This window comes from Lepidochelys kempii, chromosome 1 (assembly GCF_965140265.1).
Source record: "Lepidochelys kempii isolate rLepKem1 chromosome 1, rLepKem1.hap2, whole genome shotgun sequence".
NCBI lineage: Eukaryota > Metazoa > Chordata > Testudines > Cheloniidae > Lepidochelys > Lepidochelys kempii.
The window spans coordinates 198540429-198565518 of NC_133256.1; the positions used below are offsets into that span (position 1 = coordinate 198540429).

The 25090-nt window shown below is 41.2% G+C and overlaps 1 protein-coding gene across 2 annotated transcripts in view; it reads right to left on the reverse strand.

The window, feature by feature from the left end:
• Positions 1 to 25090, reverse strand: part of NME7 (NME/NM23 family member 7) — a 169711-nt gene that overhangs the window by 122434 nt on the left and 22187 nt on the right. Inside the window, exons 2-3 of one of the 2 annotated variants that reach the window (XM_073308130.1) lie at positions 6851 to 6958; positions 1968 to 2134 (exon numbers count right to left, since the gene is read on the reverse strand). In XM_073308130.1, coding sequence (XP_073164231.1) covers positions 1968 to 2134; positions 6851 to 6958 — 275 coding nt within the window. The remainder of the gene's footprint in view (positions 1 to 1967; positions 2135 to 6850; positions 6959 to 25090) is intronic. The other variant, XM_073308141.1, reaches the window with a different exon arrangement.

Genomic DNA, 25090 nt, shown 5'->3' on the forward strand with positions numbered 1-25090 from the left:
AAGACTATAAATATGTTTTAATTATGTAAGAATATAAAGCAGTACAATCCTCCTAGTATAAACTGCATCCACATTGGTACAAAGGTGTTTTATACCAGTATAGCTATTCCTATATGAGAAGTGGAATAAACAATTCCCATATAGGGCACCTTTATATTGCTGTAATTGCACCCACACTAGGGCTTATTCAGGTATCGTACATCAGTAAAAATTTACACCACTAACCAAAAAGTTTATACTGGTATAAAAGTTGTATGTAGGCCAGGCCTAAGTGACTTGCCCAAGGTCACAGAGTTGATTCATAGAACCAGGAACATAAATAGAGCCTCATGTTTTTTGTAAATGCAAAACACCACAAAAACAAAAAAACAATGTAAAAAACTAGATAAAGTGCTGCTCACTCAACTCTGGCCCAGCTGCCCCTCTGTCATGATGACAGAAAAGTAACTGGGCCAAGCCTGAACAGTGCTGTGCCCCATGTGCCAGGTCACAACATCTGCGGCAAAGCAGCTGCCACTATGGGGTGAGTGCAGGGGGGGGGGAAGGGCTGGGGGAGTTCACTCTGTAAACTTCCTCTCGAAGCCTTCCACCTGCCCCAATTACCCCTCCCCCCCAGGGCAGGCCCCAACCCTCCTCCTCCCCCCCCAGAGTGGATAAAATTGATAAAATGAAACAACACGAAATTCCTGAAAAATAAAACAAAAAAGGAATGTCACAGGGCTCTAAATATAACCCAAAAGTCCTGAAACACAATCTCTCTCTTTCATACCCTCCCTCCCACTACTCCAATTCCAACTGATAGGCAACATGCCCAGAGACCTTATTCTGGAAGGTTGTTACTGTATTCATCTCAATGGCAATATTTTTTAGGGAGTACGGAATGATAAATGTTCAACTTTTCAACCTTATCAGTGTCTTTTTAGTTTTATTTTGATTAAAATATACGTTTTAAAATATACGTTTTAAAATCCCACCTATAGCTCTTTAAAAACAACACAGAGAAACAGGGCTAGTTTGGGTTACTAGCTGGGTTACCAGTGTTAAGAACAGCAATCTAGAAAGGATACTGAGTGTTTTTCTTAATGATATTGGGCTAAACTCTGGTCTCAGTGATACTGGTGCACATTCAGAGAGTAACTCCACAGAAGTCAATCTGTGTATGTAGCAGCATAACTAAGAGCAGAATTTGGTCCATGTGACTTTTTCCAGATTTGTTCTCCAAAGCAAACCTCTCCTGTCATGCAGCCTCAACTGAAAGGAGCTTATGAGCCTGATCCTCAGATGGTGTAAATTAGCACAGCTCCAATTTTCACCAGCTGAGGATCCAGCCCTATAAGTTTTCTTGCCCCCACCACCACCCAGGTTTGGAATTTTTCTTTGAAATGTTCCAGCTTCTCCTTTACTGCACGAAAAGCAGTGGGGGATGGATTAAAAACAATAAAAAGCTACTAAAAGCCGATACATAAAACTCATCACTTGGTAACGAGTTTCTGTTGGATCACAAGGCCTGTGCTTTGTCCCTGCAAGACACAGTCAATGACTTTTGCAAAGTTCATTCCCTATAAGCCCAGCACATACCAAGGTTGAAATTATTCCCCAAGCTACTCACTGAAATCAACATTAGTGCACATCGGTGGGGTTACACAGCTGTAACAAAAGCTGAACTGTGCTCCAGAACTGGAGTGGGGAGCAGTTTACATATATGGGAAGGTGTGATCTGGAGGGTGTAACAACAAACAGGAAAAATCATAGGTTTGATGACAGGCAGATGGATTGCTGTCTCTTGCCAAATCTCCTTTCCCAAGATGCAAACCAACAGATATACCCTCCCATCATCCCACCCCATCAGCTGTAGAAATCCTCTCTGATCCCTCCTGAGAAAGACAACTAGTTTGATAAACTCACTTGCATAAACAGTTTTGTGGATAGCAAATACCAAAGGAACTTCAGAGACCACATCCTCTTACCTTTCTTTGCGGCTACCCAACTTGCGGGCTGTGTATTGATCCCCATAGTCTACTAGGGAAAGGTGACGTGAAAAGACAGTAACTTTGTTGCCTATAAACAAATCTTCTAGGTGTAAGTCATCATATTTTGTGCGTTTCAGAAAGGTGCGACGGTTCTTCACATCATACTGCAAAGAGAAGAAAGATCACCAAGCAGTTAAAGAGAGTGGTTAAACAATGAGCAAATTAAAAATAAATTCTATTCAATTTTCGAACAGCCTCAAAAGTATTGTGGGATCCAGTGAGGTTGCTAGATTCACTGAATTTCTAACCCTTTGAGTTTGCATGTACAATAGAGAAGGTCATGAGATGAAGCCAACTGTTATACATTTGTTCCATTTTAACTGTCAGCCGGTGACACTGGGAGTCCCCTCAATACCAGCTGGCGGGGGGCATAACATACTGTAATTCACATCTGGCCTGACATGCTCATTGCCCCCAACATACTGGTGTCAAAGTGTCATGTAAAGTACCATGTACAAAATCCTAGTAATGTCAACTCAGTACTTAATCTTTCTGAGGAAAATGCAGTAAGTTCCACGAAGTTTACTGGGTGAGCTGTCAAAGCATCAGAGGAGATCTTAAAAGCAACAGTTTCCTTTCAGCTGCGTGCAGATATTAAAAATCCCAAGGCACTTCTGTAACTGTAGGGGTCTGGCCTGCTGTCCTCAGCCAAAACTGCCCCTTCCCACCCTTATATACCATGTGCCACTCTCCACGACAATGCTATACCAACCATCAGATTTTGTGAAACTTTTGCCCATTTTTAGAACCAAACTGAATCTTTTTGATAATCTGAAGTGTTTGGGAAGTTTAGACTTGAAATTAGACAAAGGATTCTAACCATCAGAGGAGTGAACTTTTGGAATAGCCTTCCAAAGGAAGCAGTGGGGGCAAAAGATTTATCTGGCTTTAAGATTAAACTCGATACATTTATGGAGGAGATGGTATGATGGGATAACATGATTTTAGTAATTAATTGATCTTTAAGTATTCATGGTAAATAGGCCTAATGGCCTGTGATGGGATGTTAGATGGGGTGGGATCTGAGTTACCCAGGAAAGAATTTTCTGTAGTATCTGACTGGTGAATCTTGCCCATACACTCAGGGTTTAGCTGATCACCATATTTGGGGTCGGGAAGGAATTTTCCTCCAGGGCAGATTGGAAGAGGCCCTGGAGATTTTTTGCCTTCCTCTGTGGCATGGGGCACGGGTCACTTGCTGGAGGATTCTCTGCTCCTTGAAGTCTTTAAACCACGATTTGAGGACTTCAATAGCTCAGACATAGGTGACAGGTTTTTCGCAGGAGTGGGTGGGTGAGATTCTGTGGCCTGCGTTGTGCAGGAGGTCAGACTAGATGATCATCATGGTCCCTTCTGACCTTAGTGTCTATGAATCTCTCTCCCATTTCCAAATTCTGACTGGAATCAATAGAAGTCTCACAGGACAGCCTGCTCTTGTGAAATTCACAGCCCAATTCTGCATACTTAAAAGGTCAAAATAGTTCTGAGAAGCACTCATTTTGGTAAGGATTGGGTGGGCTACCTCACTCTGAACTTTTTGAGGTTCCTCATCACTATTCAGAATGAAACTCCTCTTAGTTCTTTGCATTAGTTGACATCCTATATTCTAATAGTTGATGAGATGGTAAAATAATAAAACAGTCCCTTGAATTCTGCTGTATTGTATTGCCTGACTTGTTCAAGAGTTGTATTTTCAGATGTAAGTAAATCAATAATCTTCAAAACCCTGACACTTGCATATTTCCTAGCCCAGTTCAACCCTAGCAGAGGAAAAAATGTGTTCCAGTTATTTTGCACTTCTTTCCAAGTCGTCGACGTAACACGGATGAAAAAAGCCTGAAGATGGCATTTCCTCATCTACCTGTTTGTGGTTTATTTTTTGGCATGGATGCCTGGATATATTTATAAACCCTATTTAAAAAAAAATGACGAGCCACAAAGTTGGTAAACAATAGATCAACATTACTTAGATTTGGTAAATACAGCTTGCAGTTTTATCTCTCTCTCTCCACACGCATACTTTGCCTGAAGAAGCAAGTTTAGCGGAAATGAAATAATGTCTGCTAACAATCTATGTTTTCTTGTGTGTTTTTTTTTTAAAAAAAAAAAGTTATAAGCCTTCTCTTATTAAGGCAGTCATCTACATAACTACTATTCCAAGCAATAAATTGTTAAGGATTAACCTGCAAGGTTTCAAATGATGTCAAATTCTGAGAACCAAGCATGAATATTTGCCAACAGATCCAATTTGCTCACAGCACTCCCTGATACCCTTTTCTGTTGTGGGCTACTGGGAGAAGAAACAAAAAAATCCTGCCAAACTCTCCCACAGACAATAGAGGCCACTCCTCCTGCTATGTAGCTGCCTCTCCAATATTTTCACTGCTTCCTCTACCAGTTTCCCCCTTTTCCTCAGGAACAGCCAAGAAGCATAGCATAGTAAGGAAATGGAGGGAAGGAAAGCTGAGAACTAGAAGGCCTCATTTACCCACAATAAGCCCTCAGCAGCTTCAGCCCCACACATGGCATAGGGGTGGTTAAGGAGAGGTTGGTGGGCGGAATTCTTACAGGGAGGGATGAAAAGGTCAAATCATTCATCACCTCCAAAAGGAAATTTGCCTACTAGTTGCCACCTATCCTCTCTCCAGATATGTCCAAGGGAATAACAAGAAACCATCCACTTCCTCAGAAAGACAACAATAGGTAGAGATGAGGCAGAGCCCATTGACAGAAGAGGTGATTCAGTGGGGATTGGTACTGGACATAGTTGGGATTTATATAAATTCAGAAGAGCATCCAAATTTAAGACAGTTGTAAAGGAGTCCCTTAAGGTTTGTCTCTTCAATGACTGGAGAACATGTCCACACCCAGTTACTTGCATTGTGTGCCTCCGGCACAGATCCTAATTCCTTGCTTCTTACAAGGGACCTCTATCCCTTGCGGCCTTCTTAAGTCTCTCTCTGGCAGTTTGCGGTTCTTCCTGTAGGGTTGGGGTGAAGATCTCCTGGATGAGAGTTCCCCCTGTGGCTCCAGGAGTCAGGCCAGCAGTCTACTGCTTTGCAAACACGCTCCTTCCCCTCACCTGACTGCTGTTTCCTCCCTTTTACAGGCCTCCTGCCTATCATGAGTAACTGACAAAGCCGGAGGGGTGGGGAAAGCCCTGCCCCCAGGGCCTCTCTGGCACCTTTCTCATCAGCAAGAGGTCCATACACCCCATCACAACACCTGTCCAAATTGATCCCAAAATCTGAACAGCAGAGTGTGACACATGGCCAGAAAGCGTTAAACATCCTGTAAAACAAAATGACTCAAATTCAACCGTTAAAGATGTGTGGGGAGAGAATGTTTGTGTTTTTACATATATATGGGTAGTGGTCAACAATGTAATCAACAGTCCCTGTCTATGCTGTATTCTGATAATTCAGAGATCAAAAGAACATCCTAGCATTTAAATGAATTGTAAATGCAGGATATCACTGTATTCATCTCTCTTTGAAATGTACAGCAAATTATCTGTGAATGGTGGAAAAACAGGCAGTTGCCTTATGTTAATTGGTAGAGCTAAGTACTGGTGATGGAACCGCTTCAAAGTTGTCCTAATTACCTATTGTTCCCCAAGGTACTGCGATTTGTCAAAGGCGGCTTGAAACTGTATAAAAGATCCCTGGGTCCTGATCCTGTTTATCTCAAATCTGCTTAAGCTTCATCAGGGGAAGTTTGAGTAGCAAGATGAGATCCCAGTTAAGTTGGTACACCCTGGATATGATACTGGACATTGGACTATAACCTATGGACTAAATTCTAAAAGAACTCTTTGCAACTACAAAGAATCTCTGCTATGAATCTCAACCTCAAGAATTGAACTCATGTCTGTATATATATTGATCTTTTAACCATACTCTCTCCCTTTTCTTTTTTAATAAATTTTAATTTAGTTAACAAGAATTGGCTGTAGCGTGATTTTGGGTAAAATCTGGAATATTCATTAACCTGGGAGGTAATGTGTCCAATCCTTTGGGATTGGTAGAACCTTTTCTTTTATATGATGAAATAAGATTTTCAGAAATCTTCATCATATTTGACTTGTGTACCTGGATGAAGGCCTGAGGCTGGGTTACTTTAAGGGAACTGTGTTGTTGGTTTCTGGGCAACTGGTGAGGTAATAAAGAAGCTGTATTCTGCTGGCTTGGTAAATTTAAGTATTGAAATATCCACCAGCCTTGAGGATTGACTGCCCCATTCCTTGTAGTTCACCCTGAGTGACCTCAGCTGGCCCCCACTGGGATCCCAGGTCACACACAACTTCTCCCACCATAGGTTATATATGGGCATTTTTGCTTCCCCAGTTCCAATACAGATGGCCAGTTGAGCACCCACTCTGACATGGGTGTCTGTGTCAAGTTATCATCAAGTACTGACAAGTGTCAAAATGCAGAACTGTGTGGCTGTTGGGTATACTAAGATGATTTAAAACATTTTGGAAATTTTCAGTTTAGAGACCAAATATTTCTATACAGTTAACCTAATTTCACCAGCATCCACAGGAAAGGTTATTGTCACCCCAGGCCTAATAGGACAATTCTCTCTGGATACATTTTCAAATGCTGGCAACTATGCAAGCTTTACAAAATAAATCAATAAATAAGGAGGTTACTCCTTAGGTTCCCCTGAGTTTGTTTAATTTTAGAAACAGAGCAAACAAATTAAAAAATCTCTAAATTATCCATTTCCAAATTAAAACCATACTATGGGCTGCAGCTTGCCAACTTCCAAACTGCGTAGCTGAAAAGTATGCTTATGAGAATATAAAAAGTTTTTACCATTTCAACTGACCCATCTTTCGGATAATACAACAGTTCGTAACGTCGAAAGAGTGAAGCGTTTGGGTCATACCATTCTGCAATGAAAGCAAATCTGTCGTCTTGACTCTGGAAAAGAAGCAGTCATACACAGAATCATTGCATTAAATTTATTTCCCAAATGAAAACACACTAGTGAACATGCTTCAGCATTGTGAATAAGAGCACTACTATCTGCTCACCAAGGGTGACAGCATCATTTAACTTCTGAATCGACTTTGATCTCAAAGGAAGCCTCTTAGAAACGTGGAGTTGGCCTTCTAAATAACTATGATCAAAACATATTGTTCTAGTCTTGCCTACACTACAAAAAAATCAATCATGTTGAGAGGTCCAGTTACAACACAGCTACCGTCAAATTCGAGTTCAGTCCCACCTACAATGCATGATGGAACCGTTAGGGAGGCAATTTCATCCTCTCAATTTTCTGAGGTCAAACTCATCTGGGCCTGCTACCTTGCCCACTTTCAATTGCTATAAAATGTTTATCTGCTGATAACTAACCACAGAACCTTTCCAAATTTCACAACATAGCCTAGAGGAAAACATATCCTTCTCTTGGTGGTGGTGACAATGAACGACACCTTATAATACAAAGATAAATTCACTCAGGCTAGGGAAATATTAGTAAAAAGAAAAGGAGTACTTGTGGCACCTTAGAGACTAACCAATTTATTAGAGCATAAGCTTTCGTGAGCTACAGCTCACTTCATCAGATGCATATCATGGAAACTGCAGCAGACTTTATATATACACAGAGAATATGAACCAATACCTCCTCCCACCCCACTGTCCTGCTGGTAATAGCTTATCTAAAGTGATCATCAGGTGGGCCATTTCCAGCACAAATCCACACAAGAGATCCACTTCCTGGACACTACAGTGCTAATAAACAATGGTCACATAAACACCACCCTATACCGGAAACCTACTGACCGCTATTCCTACCTGCATGCCTCCAGCTTTCACCCTGACCACACCACACGATCCATCGTCTACAGCCAAGCTCTGCGATACAACCGCATTTGCTCCAACCCCTCAGACAGAGACAAACACCTACAAGATCTCTGTCAAGCTTTCTTACAACTACAATACCCACCTGCAGAAGTAAAGAAACAGATTGATAGAGCCAGAAGAGTTCCCAGAAGTTACCTACTACAGGACAGGCCTAACAAAGAAAATAACAGAACGCCACTAGCCGTCACCTTCAGCCCCCAACTAAAACCCCTCCAACGCATTATTAAGGATCTACAACCTATCCTAAAGGATGACCCAACACTCTCACAAATCTTGGGAGACAGGCCAGTCCTTGCCTACAGACAGCCCCGCAACCTGAAGCAAATACTCACCAACAACCACATACCACACAACAGAACCACTAACCCAGGAACTTATCCTTGCAACAAAGCCCGTTGCCAATTGTGCCCACATATCTATTCAGGGGACACCATCACAGGGCCTAATAACATCAGCCACACTATCAGAGGCTCGTTCACCTGCACATCCACCAATGTGATATATGCCATCATGTGCCAGCAATGCCCCTCTGCCATGTACATTGGTCAAACTGGACAGTCTCTACGTAAAAGAATAAATGGACACAAATCAGATGTCAAGAATTATAACATTCATAAACCAGTCGGAGAACACTTCAATCTCTCTGGTCACGCAATCACAGACATGAAGGTCGCTATCTTAAAACAAAAAAACTTCAAATCCAGACTCCAGCGAGAAACTGCTGAATTGGAATTCATTTGCAAATTGGATACTATTAATTTAGGCTTAAATAGAGACTGGGAGTGGCTAAGTCATTATGCAAGGTAGCCTGTTTCCTCTTGTTTTTTCCTACCCCCCCCCCCAGATGTTCTGGTTTAACTTGGATTTAAACTTGAAGAGTGGTCAGTTTGGATGAGCTATTACCAGCAGGAGAGTGAGTTTGTGTATGTATGGGGGTGGGGGGATGTGAGAACCTGGATTTGTGCAGGAAATAGCCCAACTTGATTGTCATGCACATTGTGTAAAGAGTTGTCACTTTGGATGGGCTATCACCAGCAGGAGAGTGAATTTGTGTGGGGGGGGTGGAGGGTGAGAAAACCTGGATTTGTGCTGGAAATGGCCCACCTGATGATCACTTTAGATAAGCTATTACCAGCAGGACAGTGGGGTGGGAGGAGGTATTGGTTCATATTCTCTGTGTATATATAAAGTCTGCTGCAGTTTCCACGATATGCATCTGATGAAGTGAGCTGTAGCTCACGAAAGCTTATGCTCTAATAAATTGGTTAGTCTCTAAGGTGCCACAAGTACTCCTTTTCTTTTTGCGAATACAGACTAACACGGCTGTTACTCTGAAACCTGGAAATATTAGTGTAATCTATAACTTAATCTCTTACTATCTGTAAGAGGCCTGTGCACCTCAGCCCCATCTATAACTAATTTCCTATGAGTGGGCAGGGATAGCCAGGTTACAACATTTCTGAAATTAACCAAATTTAGCTGGATGTGCGGGACTTCATCACTGCTCACAATCTTACCCATTTGAGCCCTTGGATCCAAGGAACTGGAGAAAGGAAAAGAGTCTTGAACGTTTTCCAGAACATAGGTAGACCTCAATTTTGAGATGTTGGCACTAGATGATTTTCAGAGGTGGCAATGACAGTCCCTCTAGCACCTGACTGGCTCAATGTGGCAGCCTCACCAAAAGTGGGTCCAGAAGGATGCCTTAGGTTGAATCTGGCATTGAAGGTTTGATTTGCTCACTGAGGAGGTTTAGAAGTGAAAGACCCTCCTTCATTAAGAAGGCTTGGAGCCAGGTTTGTATTTCTATACTGACTCAGGGTGTGAAAATCTGACCGCAAATCAGGAGAATGAGCAAGAAGAATGGCATTGCCAGGCACATGAGGCACTAGCTGTGCACAGACTCCAGTAAAAAGGAAAGACAAAATGCACACCTCAAACCTTGGCCTGTGGGTTTGCTGTAAAGCCCAGAACAAAGACAATGCCAGTTTGGGATTCAAACTGCACAATGATGTGGGAAGAGTCTCAAACGAACCTAAACTACCTAAAAACCTAACTACCAAGAACTATTTACAGATAAAATATTGGCAAGAAGTCTGGTTTAAAACCTAACTCCAGAGACAGAGAGGTTCCTATGTCCATAGCTGGTTGCCAAAAGGAAGAAACTGAGGTGCTTTGGATTGCACGGATATTTTATAACTTCAGCTCTGAATGTTTAGTACTGTGAAAGGGCAATACCAAAGGGTGCTGCTTTCTAAAAGTTTCAGAGTTCTCGTGCCGGTGGACACATGCTACAAGTGGAAATATGCAGAGGCCACCCTACGGTAAGTGGTAACACTTCGTCACAACTGTTTACCAGTTCTGTAGTCCAACAATGGTAATAAGATGATCAGTTTGCTACTACCGGGGGGGAAACAAAGAGAAACCTGCAGGCATTTCATATGCTTCTTCAAATGATTATTTTATTTTTACTTCATAAATAAAGTATTTTTAACAAACATTTGGAATTGCAGGGGATGTTGGATGCTGTTTGATTAGTTATACAGTTTCAATTCAACACTGCTAGAGACAGACCTGAATTAAAACCCGAGAGCTATACATCCCTGATCTTTGGGGAAATTCGGGTCTAGATTCTGGGGCTCAACCATTGCTCTCTAACATAAATGCTTCCAAACTCTGTGCATAACTGGATAAGAACATTGCAACTCAGTCCAATCTCTGAACAATGCAAATATTTACAATAAATAGAAATTCAGAACTACAATAAACTGATCCTCCCCCAAGTACTCACCCCCATCCCTGCCCCTCTCCCCTACCCCGCCCCTGAGCCCCATTCCAACCTTTTTGAGCTTTCTACATCGATAAGAAGCAACAGTTCTACTGTTGCTCAGTTGATACTGGTAAAAGAACATATCCTTTAAATAGTCAGCAGACTGAAACAGCTGATGGTATTCAAACAAAGTAGCTTAGTGCAAGTCATTTCCCACTGCTGCAAAATGTGTTATGTATTGCGTCATTGTGTCTCATATTACATCCAGCCTTCAGAGGAAAGCTCTTCCTAGTCAACTGGTTTAAACAAAAAATAAGTGCTTCTAAATTGCCAATATAAGAGGATGGGTAACTGAATGTCATTACCATCTGATGTGTGTCAGTATTCCCTGTGAAATAAGTTGTCAGTTTTATTCCGGTTCCAAGTGGACAGATGTCCACTAACTGTCTCCCTCATTTGCATTCTCAGTAGAAAAGACATGAACTGCACTCCCCTCTCACCATTAGAGTAGTCCCTCTACTTTAAGGTTGAGACATGTTAGAGGAAAGCTTGCACACACTGCCACTGCTTGTGTGATTCTCGCTCCATGGAACAGAGATCTTCCAACTCCAAGGCTGTCGAGCCTGCACTTCTCACTCCCCCCACATGCACATTTGTGTTTTCCTTTTGACAGCCCTACGCCTTTGTTTTTAATGTCTCTCATTTAGTTCATCACTATTCCTTTTCGGCCTCTACTTCTGGGAGAAGGGGGAGCATGTTTCAAGGATCCCACCCCTCTAGAAAGTTCAAACAGGCCATCCCCTTTCACTTTTATACACTTTTTGAAGTCTAACACACATATATATCATATAAAAGATTAAGATTTTCAAGTTGGCACTACGTAGGAATTAACTTTCAAATTTTGGAAAACAGTGGCATTTCAGTTGTGTCAAACACTGCCCTCTAAGCAGTGGAACAGAATAAATGCATATCAGCTTCTAGAGCAGTGCAGAAGCGTGAAGGGTCTGGTCCTGCTCCTGCTCCTACTTCTACTTAAGTCAAGGATAAATTGTCCCAAGAGGAAGGTCATTAGACTGCTGCATGTGGGCCAGAAACTATCAGCATTAAAGAAAATGATCACTGGTAGGCAATTTGCTGCATTTATATTTTTTTTCCCCTCCTGCTCCCAAGACAGCATGATGTGATGTCCCTATTGGGACATCACTGCTAATGCTACTAAGTGTTAGATACTGAAAATACAATCCAGACAACAAAGCTAGCACTTTAGAAGCTGGCCAGTGGCAGCATATGTACAGCTAGACACAAAAAACATTACTAGGATCTAAGGCAGCGTCTCTCAAATGCGGCCACCATGGCCACATGAGTGCCACCAGGGGCTTTTCTTGTGGCCACAGCCTCCTGGGCTGTGATTGTGGTGGGGAAGAGGCAAAGTAGCAGCCATTCCCGCTCCCTGTTGCTCCTGGATGCCCTACCTTGGTGCTGACACCTGGGGCACAATGCGGAAGGACCAGGCAGCTGGTGAGTTCCCACCTTCCCAGGGGCAGTGGGGCTCAGGCTTTGGGCTTCAGCCCTGGGGTGGTAGGCTCTGGCCGAGAGGTTTCAGGCTCAATCCCCAGGCTCCAGCTGCGCAGTGGCAGGCCCCAGGCTCCAGCTGCAGGGCTTCAGGCTCCAGCCCTGCACTGCCTCCCCCACTTGTCACCCTACCCCCATCCAGGGCTTAAAATTTGTCCCCAGGCTTGGCAGGACTGAGTAAATCTGCTGTGAAAAGTAATACTTGTATGTTTGTTAATATCACTTTTCACAGCAGACTTACGAGCTAGCAATAAATACATTACAATGATTTGGACGTGTATATGTGCATATTTGTGTTTTTCCTAAAGCTGATTAACTATTTTAGGAAAAAGTGAGAGTGTGGTCATCAGCAAGAGTTGTTGGCCACACTCTGAGGCCACCAAAAAAATTGTTCTGAGAACCCCTGACCTAAGGCTTCAATTCAGCAAGCCATTTAAGCAGAGGTTTAAATCCCAGCAAATTCAATGGGATTTAAAGATGAACCTCAGCACGTTACTGAATCAGGTCCTAATATGAGAAGCAATGGGAAAGAATGAGATAATGAAGAATAATTCCACAACTGAACTACATTATCGAGTTTGCAGCTTTGTTTTCAAAAACATATGAGGAGTGTAGTATTGTAGACCGTGTTGTCGAACAGAGAGAGCCCTGGACTGGGACTCAGGAGACCTGAATTGTGTTCCCAGCTCTGACACTAACTGCTGAGTGACCTTGAGCACTCATCTCACCTCTCTATGGCTCAGTTTCCCCACCTGGAAAATGGGGTTAATGATACAGATCGCCTCTGTAAAGTACTTTGTGCTCTACTGATGAAAAGTGTCATATAAGAACTAGGTATTATTTATTAACCCTTTAACACTCTATAGTGATGCTGGAAAGAGAACAAATAAACTTGCTCGAATAATTTGCTTGAGTCGAAGCAGGACAAGTCACTTTATAGTTTAGGTTGCAGTGAATTTCCATGTGGCCTTCTTTGAACATCCTTTACCATGTTGTTTTGATTCTTAAACAAACAGTGCCAGTTTTAACAGCTGAATAATGATCTATGAATAAGAACAAACAGTAAAGTCACATGGTTATTAATCAGAGCCATCTTTGTATTAATACTGCACATAGCTGTATCTTTCATTACTGCAGGTCTGTAAAATAAATTAGTCACTAGAGATATGTTGCCAATTTTCATTTTACTACAACCCTGAAAATTTCCACCTCAAGTTTCCTCAGGCAAATGAATTTTTAACAATAAAAAAAATTAAAAAAAAATAGATTTTTCATTATAGTCATCAGCATCTTCATGGGGAAGTTGAGCAAATCAACTTTTTGCCTGGACTGGTCAATTTAAATGAGAATTCTGCAAGCTATTTCAACCTGATATTGATTTTAAAGTGCCTGAAGTAAATTGTATAAAATTTTGAACAGGTTGTCTATTAATCATTTATATTTATTATTCAGCAGATATTTATTGCTGGCCATCATTGGTTGTTCAGCTGAATGGCAAAAATGACTATCCCTCAGCATGCATCTTTAACACAGTGCCCACGGCAAGGAAAAAAAGTAATTTTGGTTTGAAAAAAATCACAAGCACTCCCTCACAAAAGAGACTCATTTACAAGTTTAGGAAGCACAGGGTAAAGAACAATTTGAAAGAATTAACATTATTTTAAGGATAGGAAACAGTAAGAGCTAACAGCTCCCTAAAATAACAAAATGGAAATAACGAAGCTTTATCAGCGGTCAGGATTACAATTGCTTCTGTGCATACTACACATAAAATTGTCATGAAGAAGACATGGGGGTTAGATAGGGGGCGGGAGCCGGGCCACGCCTGGCTGTATGGAGAGGCACAGCCTCCCCTAACCGGCCCTCCATACAATTTCAGAAACCCGATGTGGCCCTCAGGCCAAAAAGTTTGCCCGCCCCTGATTTAGCTAATAGCATAGAATACACTTCTAAAGTTTGCAGACAATACCAAGCTGAAAGGGGTTGCAAGTGCTTTGGAGGATAGGATTAAAATTCAAAATGATCTGGACTAACTGGAGAAATGCTCTAAAGTAAATAGGATGAAATTCAATAAAGGACAAATGCAAAGTGCTCCACTTAGGAAGGAACAATCACTTGCACACATACAAAATAGGAAATGACTGTCCAGGAAGGAGTACTGCGGAAAGGGATCTGGGGGTCATAGTGAATCACAAGCTAAATGTGAGTGAACAGTGTAACACTGTTGCAAAAAAACTAAGCAAACATCATTCTGGAGTGTATTAGCAGGAGTGTTGTAAGCCAGACATGAGAAGTAATTCTTTTGCTCTACTTCGTGCACCGCGCTGATTAGGCCTCAGCTGGAGTATTGTGTCCAGTTCTGGGCGCTACATTTCAGGAAGAATGTGGACAAACTGGGGAAAGTCCAGAGAAGAGCAACAAAAACGATTAAAGGTCTAGAAAACATGACCTATGAAGGAAACTGGGTTTGTTTAGTCTGGAGAAGAGAAGAGGGGACATGCTAAAAGTTTTCAAGTACATAATAGGTTGTTACAAGGAGGAGGGAGCAAAATTGTTCTCCTTAACCTACAAGGATAGGACAAGAAGCAAGGGGCTTAAATTGCAGCAAGGGCAGTTTAGGTTGGACATTAGAAAAAACTCCCTGTCAGGGTGGTTAAGCACTGGAATAAATTGCCTAGGGAGGTTGTGGAAACTCCATCATAGGTGTTTGTCTAATCTTAAAAACCTCCAGTCAGGGATGGTTCAGATCAGTGGCTCTCAACCAGGACTCTGATTTGTTTTGCGTACCTCCAAGTTTCACCTCACCCAAAAACTACTTGCTTACAAAATCAGACATAAAAATATAGAAGTGTCACAGCACACTATTACTGAAAAATTGCTTTCTTTCTCATTTTTAGCATATATTATAAAGTAAGTCAATTGGAATATACATATTGTGCTTACATTTCAGTGTAGAGAGTAGTATAAACAAGTCATTGTCCCTATGAAATTTTAGTTTGTACTGATTTCACTAGTGCATTTTATGGAGCTTGTTGTAAAACTAGGCAAACATCAGTTGATGTAGTCCCTGGATGACATCTATGTACCCCCAGAGATGTGTGTACCTCTGGTTGAGAATCACTGGTCTAGAGAATACTTAGTCCTGCCATGAGTGCAGGGGACTGGACTAGATGACCTCTCGAGGTCCCTTCCAGTCCTATGATTGTTCTGAAGACTGAAATCCTCTATCTACAGAGAAAGTACAGCGTGGGCCACTTGCTCCGCAACAGTCCCATCAGTGTGCTTCAAACCCTGACCTGGAGGAGACCCTGTAGAGATGAGAGGAGTGTTCACCATTCATAGCCAATCCTTGGCTTCTGTCGGGATTCCCCAAAAGGGGGTTAATTTACGTGAACTCTCGTTCCAAAGGGATTAGACAGAGACAACCACCAATTTATTTCACACAGCCCTCCAAACTTCTAACAGATAGTAGTAACTTTAAGTCATTACTGATCTGGATTAGATTTGACTTGGTGTCCTATACACAAAAGGTTTCACAGCTTTTAACCAATCCCTAAAGCCATGCAGTCGTCCTATGAAATATTTTAAATGATTTAGGTAAAAGGTGACATCAATTAGTTGTGAACAGTTCAAGTAAAAACTATTCAGGTAACCCTACATATTTCTCTCTACTTCTCAAAACAAAATTCTCACTTTTTTTAGCCCTTTTAATAATTTCTACTCCACATTCCAAACACACACCATTGCAAAAAAAAAAAAATTTTTATAACATCTGTTACCACCCTTTTGTAATTCACCAGTAAAACCCAATGGTACAATGAGGACTACTACTCATGATTTTCCCATCAGGGAAACCTTGTTATAGTTATGACAACAAAATTGTGTAGGTGCTTTACAATCGCATACTAATAGTCTTAGGTTCTCTATATCTATTAAGGTACTTAAACTGCCCTCTACTCTTAATATCCAAAGGCTTCCAAAGACAAAATCCTGGCCCCATTGAAGTTAATGGAAGTTTTACCACTGGCCTCAATGGTGCCAGGATTTCACCCATGGTATTTAAAGACAAAGAAAAAGATTTATTTTTTCCCACTCTGTGGGAAAAATCACTTGTTTAGTTGATAGGTTTTGCTTGTTTATATTTACGTACGTGTATGTGAGAGTGAGTGGATGGGTTTGTTGTGTGACTGTGTGCACACATGATGAATTTATTGAGAGAAATATAAATTAAAACCACAAATCTTGCACTTAGTTCTCAGAGTGGTGAAGCCAATGGTCATTGTTAGCTTGAGTGGGACTAACTTGCACAGTCTAGGTTCATCTCTTGTGAAAGTTCTATTTCTTGCACTGACTGGTTGAAAGTCTCATCGTCCCAGTGAAATGCAATTATCATGGAAGGTCACGGTCACAGACAAAGAGGTAGTGAGGACCAATCCCAAAGAGGGCTTTCCAGATTAGGATAGGGCTCTGCATTCCCTGTGAAGCCAGTACAGAGAGTTGAGTACCAGGAGGTTATGTTCACAATGGGCCACAATCTTGTAGCCAGTCAGGGGAAAGCATTCCTTGCCATCATGGCCATTTGGGTATCCAGCATCATTAGTGTGTCCAAAATGATGCCATGGCTATGAATTGTTGTTTTGCTCCAAGAGCACATATGATCCATAATGGGGGATGTTACATTGGGGGCAGGTTCCACAAAGCACTTTATTCTTTATACCAACATCACCTCAGTATTTCTTGGGTTCATCTTTAGGAGTAACACTACTCTGCAGATCCTGTTCACCTTTATCTTGTGCCCTGGTATTGCATGGGACAGAATGGGACAGATTTTGGTTTCAAAAGCATCAGTGCAAATACAGACCAACTTAATTGGCCCAACAGGTATTACTTTGCCTTTGTAAATGCAATGTTACTAAATTCATTACCATTGAATGTCATTTTTATTATACTTTGTCCATCTATAACACCTGAAAAACAAGGCTCTCAAGCTTTATAACATTAATACATTATCCCTGACAACACATCTGGGATGTATTATACCCATTTTATAGATGGAGAAACTGAAGCCCAAAGAGGGTAAGTGCTTGGTCCAACTCTCACTGGGAATAGTATCAGGCCTTAAGTGACCTGTCCACGGTCACACAGCAAGTCAGTGGTAGAGTTGGGAATAGAAATCAGATCTCCTGATTCATAATCTCCTGCATTCCTTGGAGCCCCTTATTAAAATGTCACCACCAAACTGAATAGAAAGGAGGGGTGATTTTCCAACCTGTGATGGAATTGATCCCTCTCAGACTAGTGTTAAATCATCTCTGGGAGGAATGATTTATCCCTGGGGCTCTCAAACCCACTGACAGAGAGCATTTTTTTGCCTTTGGAATGAGCCACAATGCCCCAAGTAATAAATATTTTCCCACATGAAGATACCTTAAACCACCACACGCCCTTCAAGCTACAAAAGCTGAGCTCTGAGCTATACTATCAACATACTCAGTATATTTTTCAGGCGCTATATAAAAACATTTCCAAGTGTGCTTACTAGATGCTATTGCTCCTCTCCTTTATTAGGCTGTAGCAGTGAGAAATGTTCTTTCAAAATGGGAACAACAAAATACTGGATTCCCCAGTCCCTGATCCCTGTTTTCTGAAGGCACATGCACTCTTGGGCTTATCACAGGCTAACAGAGGAAAAACGCATACAATCCCCTTCTTATAATATTGACAATACAGCTTTGCTTCTAAGATCTTATCTTTTATGTCCCTTGCTCTTTGTCCATTAAACAGACAATTCTGTCCCATCAGCAAATATAAGGTTACTGTTTCTTGTCCTGATGGTTTATAGATCACAAAAAATATAATGCTTTGTGCAGTAACCTTTGTGATTCACAACTGCATTGGTGGGAACAGTTATCTCTACTTTCGCTACTTATCAGTCTCCATGTACTATGACCCCTTCAATTCCGGCTTAGCAACTATCTCATGTGGGACACTATCAGAAAGTTTCTCAATATTGGAAAAGAGTGCAGTACTATATAACACTGCAGTGAGTGTATCTTCCAGTTTTATTACATTTCCAGTCTCTTTTCTGTTCGTATTGGTTACCTGGAACTTCACCTTGTGTGAAATATTTGACACCAGTCCATTCTCTCTTCTACCTACATTTATCCATTTGGCAGTCAAGAGAATACTATCAGGTTATAAGAGACTGATTTTTTGTCTGTTGCTCCCCAAACCCCCTTATCCAGTTATCTTCAAATAGGGACAGCGTTAACAGGAATCAAAAGGCTTGATGTAACTCTCATTGAAGCAATGGAAAGATTCCCATAGACTTCAGTGGAAACTGGATTAGGTCCAAAATCTCCATTTTAATGTTCTGATGGCTGTATTTCTTTTACTCTCTGCTGTGGGAAAGCCCTGAACATAAAAGTAGAGACATAGAAATCAGCTGCTTCTTGGAAATTGCTATGTGCTGCAGCAGCAGCAGCACCCCAAGAGCAGGGGACAAGTCTCCCACTGTAGAAGTGTTCTATTTTTCAAATGAAGAGAAATTCAATTCCCAAATGCAAAGTTTCATACTTTTTCTAAATAGTATAAGCAATTTGCAATTAAGGGAATTCTCCCATTTGGAATTACTTATAACAACATGACTTATAATCATCAATACAGTATTTCAAACTTGACTTGAATAATGTGCCAATGGAGCCTGACCTTTTCAAAATGTATACTGCCTAAATATGTGATGAGATGAGAAGCAGCCAGGATGTAGAATTTTGCCTGCAAACAATTTTAAAAAAAATATTTGGCACAGACACATGCAATTTCAAATTTCTCATTCACAGTGGGATATCCTTGTTGTTGTTATTAGTTTAATGTTCAATCTTGACTGATCTTGGAACATGGCTAATACACACAGAAAAAACTGCTGAAGGGGGCTTCCTGGAATTCACTTGTTAAAATTCTTCCAACAAATTAAAGGGAAGGTTTCCTCACCTCTGATGGAATTCCTACCCTAGTCCCCAAGCCATGCCAGACAACTTGTTCTTGGGGCAAAATAAAAATACTTCAGAAGAGCAGTACTATTGCCTTTGAAATAGATGAGATTGTATCTTTTGCTTTTTGATACTTTTCTTCCTCCTTTAATTTCCCCTGGGAAGATACCTGTAGGCTCTCCTAAAAGGTCTCCACTCACTTCCTCTTTTTCAATTTACACAAAGTAAGGATCATGCTACACTATCAATATATACTTGGTGTATATTTCAGGAACAAAACAAACACTTCCAGAAAATATAAGTTTGTCATGTCCTGTTGCCTCCTTCCTTGGCAGCAGTTTATTAATAGAGTATTGTTTAAATAGGATAATAAATAAATAGATTCCTCAGCTCTGTCTACAGGATCAGACCCTGTATCAGGCTAGGAAGGATTTCTTTTTTTTAATTGGCAGATGTTGGTAAACATCAATTTCACTGCACATACACAAACCAACAAAAATATTTCCATCAATAATCTAAATATACAGATAGGCAGAGTAAGGAAAATGCTGCTTGAGAACTTAGAGTAAAATTCCAATGATTTATACTTTTGAATTAGGCTTGTTAAAAATAGATTAGCAGACAAATAGGGCAACCAGGTATGATTTGTTGATTTAAAGATACTTACTTTGTATATTTTTACCTGTGAAGTTGACAATTTGTATTTTAATGGGTTATATACAGCTTTAGCATTTTAAATCTCAGCATCTACTGTCATTAAATAATTGTCTGACATCCCCCATAATTTCCAGCAACTGTGAAAACTTAAATCGATAAAAATAGAAAAAATGCTTAATAGTCAAAATTGGTATTACAAATCAAAATCAAACAAAAATAAAAATTGAATGCCGCTAAGCCTACCTATAACAGATCAAAACAGAGAACATAACCACTTCATAATAAAATAAAATCATCATGATAAAAAAGAACGTGTTGTTGTTTTGAACAGAGATGCTTTAGGTTGAGCATATTATATTGATCTCCAAATAGAAGGCTGAAGTGAAGGACCCTTCTTTGGGAGCATTATTACTCAGTATCAGCCTAAATGGATCTTTTTGTGGATGTGTTTTCAGCCTCTAAAAGATGACTAAGTCTTCGTAGTAGAGAGACAAAGCGAATGAGGTAATATCTTTTATTGCAGTGGCTCTCAAGCTTTCCAGATTACTGTACCCTTTTCAGGAGTCTGATTGGTCTTGTGTACCCCAAGTTTCACCTTAAAAAATCAGACATAAAAATATCAAAGCATTACAGCACATTATTACTGAAAAATTGCTCACTTTCTCATTTTTACCATATAATTATAAAATAAATCAACTGGAATGTAAATATTGTACTTACATTTCAGTGTATGGTATAAACAAGTATAAGCAGTATAAACAAGTCACTGTCTGCATGAAATTTGAGTTTATACCGACTTCGTTAGTGCTTTTTCTGTAGCCTGTTGTAAAACTAGGCAAATATCTAGATGAACTGATGTACCCCTTAGAAGACCGCTGCATACCTCCAGGGGTATGTGTACCTCTGGTTGAGAACCACTGTTTTATTGGACCAACTTCTGCTGGTGAGAGAGACACACCTTCGAGCCTACAAAGAGCTCTGAAGAACCTCGAAAGCTTCTCTCTCACCAACGGAAGTTGGTCCAATAAAAAAATATTTTTTACCTCACCCTCCTTTTCTCTCCAAAATCCTGTGACCAACACAGCTACAACACTACTGCCTATAAGCCTTCCTGTGAATGACAAAGAACCATTCCTCCAACTGGGAAATCACAAAGTATTAATTCTCTAAAAATGCCTAGTACATTAACCAATTGAAATTGCATCACCTAATGAAACATCTATGAGTCAACTACCAATTCAGATCAGGCCCCTCCTACTACGGTGCTTCAGCGCCGGGAAGAGAAGGTTGCTGACAGATTACCTACAGCCTCTTGAAGAATGTTCATGACCCAAAGGCAGAGCTAAAACCACCTTCCCCAAAAGTAGCATCATTCATGCATACTCTTCCCAAGCATGCCCCAGGAGTAAAGCTCATCCTTCCCCCAGAGGGTCCACAATCACCCTTCTAGCAAGACCCACAAGTAATAGCCTTGGACCGCTGGAAGCAGAGGTGTTACTAGCCTTTCTCCATGGCTCTTCTCCAGCAGGGTGCCATCTGCCTTGCCTTTTAGTAATGTTGAGCAGGCCAGTCCCACAGTCCCAGAAACAGTAAGCTCAACAGCCTTCTGCCCTCTTGCAGCCAGGTGAAGTGAACTCAAAGGAGACGTGCAACACGTCAGTGGGAAAGCAAAGGAACAGAACCTAGGGGTGCTAATTCCACTCATTCCCAGCCCTCACTGCTAGATCATACTGACTCTCTACATCAGGGGTTGGCATCCTTTCAGAAGCGGTGTGCCGAGTCTTCATTTATTCACTCTAATTTAAGGTTTTATGTGCCAGTAATACATGTTAACGTTTTTAGAAGGTCTCTTTCTATAAGTCTACAATGTATAACTAAACTATTGTTGTATGTAAAGTAAATAAGGTTTTTAAAATGTTTAAGAAGCTTCATTTAAAATTAAATTAAAATGCAGAGCCCCCCAGACCAGTGGCCAGGACCCGGGCAGTGTGAGTGCCACTGAAAATCAGCTTGCGTGCCGCCTTTGGCACGCGTGCCATAGGTTGCCTACCCCTGCTCTACATGCATCCAAAGGTAATATTAATAAAATATTCATCACATCCCTAGTTCTCACTGCAAAGTCTGAAGTCAAATCTCAACTTTGGATATTCTAATAATTTTTAGAGCAACGCATTAGGTCACCATAAACACCATCTCTCTATTTGGGGTATTGCAGGCCCAACATTGCAGGTTACTTGTTTCATTATTTTGTTGTGTGTAAGAATTTAGACCATTGGAATAAAATATAGACTTTTAATTGGCTATTAAAGGTGGTCACATTTAACCATAGATCTAGGAGCATTTCCCCTCTGTTTAATGACAAACTGACAAAATAGGACATGAACTTCCCCCTCCCTTCAGCCTGCCCTCCCTTCACCTCTTACAATTCTTGCTTCCTCTTCCTGTCACAGATGCAAAAGTTTCTCATCTGCTCTCCTCCTCTAGCCTCCCACTTGCACCAATGATCCCACCCCACCTCCTGATCTCCCTGGGACCCACACTCATTCCCTCCCTTACTCTTCTCCTTAACCTTTCACTCTCTTCTGGCTCCTTCCCTTCCCAAAACAAGAATGCTTTAATCTCTCCCATCTTAAAAATACCCACCCTCGACCCCACTTGCGTCTCTAACTATCATCTGATCTCCCCGCTCCCTTTCATCTCTAAGTTCATTAAATGTGCTGTGTGGAGCTCCTCTCCTCCAATTCCATCCTATACCTTTTCCAATGACGCTTCCAGCCCCTTGCATTCAACTGAAACCACTCTTCCCAAAGTCTCTAATGTCCTCCTCCTAGCTAAAGCTCACACCAGTACTCCAGCTTCACCCTCCTTAACTTGCCATCTGCTTTTGACACCATCGACCAGGCTATTCTTCAAATGTTGTCCTCTCTTGGCTTCTGAAACTCTGACCTCTCCTGGTTCTCCTTCCTCTCTAATTGCTCCTGCAGTGGATTGTCCTCAGCCACCTTCCAACCTTCTCCGCATGTTCCACAGGACTCGGTCCTTGATCCCGTTCTTTTCTCATGCTACATCTTGTCTCTGGATATTCTCATCCAGAAAAACAAAGTCAACCACCATCTTTATGCTTATGATTCACAGATCTACCAATATATCTTCTCAAGACCTGTCTTTTTGGACCAAACTGAACTCTCGGCCAGTCTCGGACATCTTGTGATGTCTAGCCATTACTGCTCGCTCAGCACAGCCAAAACAGCTCATTCTTCCCCCCTAAACCACCCCACTACCTTTTTTCTCAATCACTGCGGACACCACCATTTTACCTGTCCCAGCCAGCCCAAACTGGGGAAACTAATGATCCAGCCAGTGGACCAAATTTGGTGATGAATCTTGGTCACGTGCCACCTGAGGCACATTGCACATATGCTAAGACTACAGGCCCATAACCTGGGTATCATCTTTGACTCAGACCTCTCTTTCGAGAGCCTCACATTCAAGATGTGTCTAAATGTTGCCAATTCTTTTTTAACAACATTTTTAAGATACCACCTTTCGTATCCATCCACACAGCTAAAACTCTCATCATCCCACAACTCAATTACTGCAACCTCCTTCTCTCTGGCCTTGACATATACAATCTTGCCCTGCTCATATCCATTCACAATGCTGCTACAAAAATCATTTTCCTACCCCATTGCTTTGACCATGTCACACCTTATTTGAATCTGTCCAGTCTCCCCCTTCCCTATTGCATCAAAAACAAGCTGCTCGTGTTCACTTTCACATTCTATCCCCACTCAACCTATCATCTTTCATTTGCTACTGAGCTATTGACTTCCACCTCCAGTTGGCCTTTGATGCCAGTCTCCATCACCCACTTGTTAGGTTTTTCTTCCATTGTTTCCTTGTACTCCCCTATCTGTCTGTATCAGTCTGTCATCTCATCTTATGCTAAGGACTTGTCTATACAGAGAGTTAGTCCAAGCTGGGGTGGAAATACAGTACACTAGCTGCTGCACAGTAACTGGCCATGTGGACCTTGATACCACACACTAAAAGTTCCACAGCATGATTTGATCTACTGCTGTTTCAAACAGCAAGGTGCACATGGGCGACTTAGGGCATGGCAGGCTAGAGAGCTGTAGATTTACACCCCAGCTTGCCACACATTAAGTCTCCATATAGACATGCCCTTAGATGCAAACTCTGGGACAGGGACTGTCTTTCTGTTCTCTGTTTGTACAGTATCTAGCACAATGAGTCCTGGTCTATGACTGGGAGCCCTAGGCACTACAGTAATGCAAATAATTATAATAATAATAATAATAAATCACAATAAATGAGGCAATCAGAATCCCAGGTGGCTATCCTACAAAGTTGAAGAGACAGCAAAATTATATAAAATACCAGGACTTGGAATCTTTAAAAAAATGGCATGGAAAATAATAAAGCAAAGAATAGAAACAGAACATGTCAAGTTAAGCTACATTAAAAAATGCCAAAGCACCACCTGGGAATAAAGTTCTACCCCTTGTCAAGGTTCCTTCCCCACTCTGAATTCTAGGGTACAGATGTGGGGACCTGCACGAAAGACCCTCTAAGCTTATTCTTAACAGCTTAAGTTAAAACTTCCTCAAGGTACAAACTTTGCCTTGTCCTTGAACCCTATTCTGCCACCACCAAGCATGTTAAACAAAGAACAGAGGAAGAGCCCACTTGGAAACGTTTTTCCCCCAAAATATCCCCCCAAGCCCTACACCCCCTTTCCTGGGGAAGGCTTGATAAAAATCCTCACCAATTTGCATAGGTGAACACAGACCCAAACCCTTGGATCTTAAGAACAAGGAAAAAACAATCAGGATCTTAAAAGAAGAATTTTAATTGAAGAAAAAGTAAAAAAATCACCTCTGTAAAATCAGGATGCTAACTACCTTACAAGGTAATCAGATTCAAAACACAGAGAATCCCTCTAGGCAAAACCTTAAGTTACCAAAAGACACAAAAACAGGAATATACATTCCATTCAGCACAGTTATTTTACCAGCCATTAAAAAAAAGAACATCTAACGCATTTCTAGCTAGATTACTTACTAACTTAACAGAAGTTCTGAAGAGCGTTCCTGACCTGGTCCCAGCAAAAGCATCACACAGACAGACAGACCCTTTGTCCCCATCCCCCCCGATTCCAGCTTTGAAAGTATC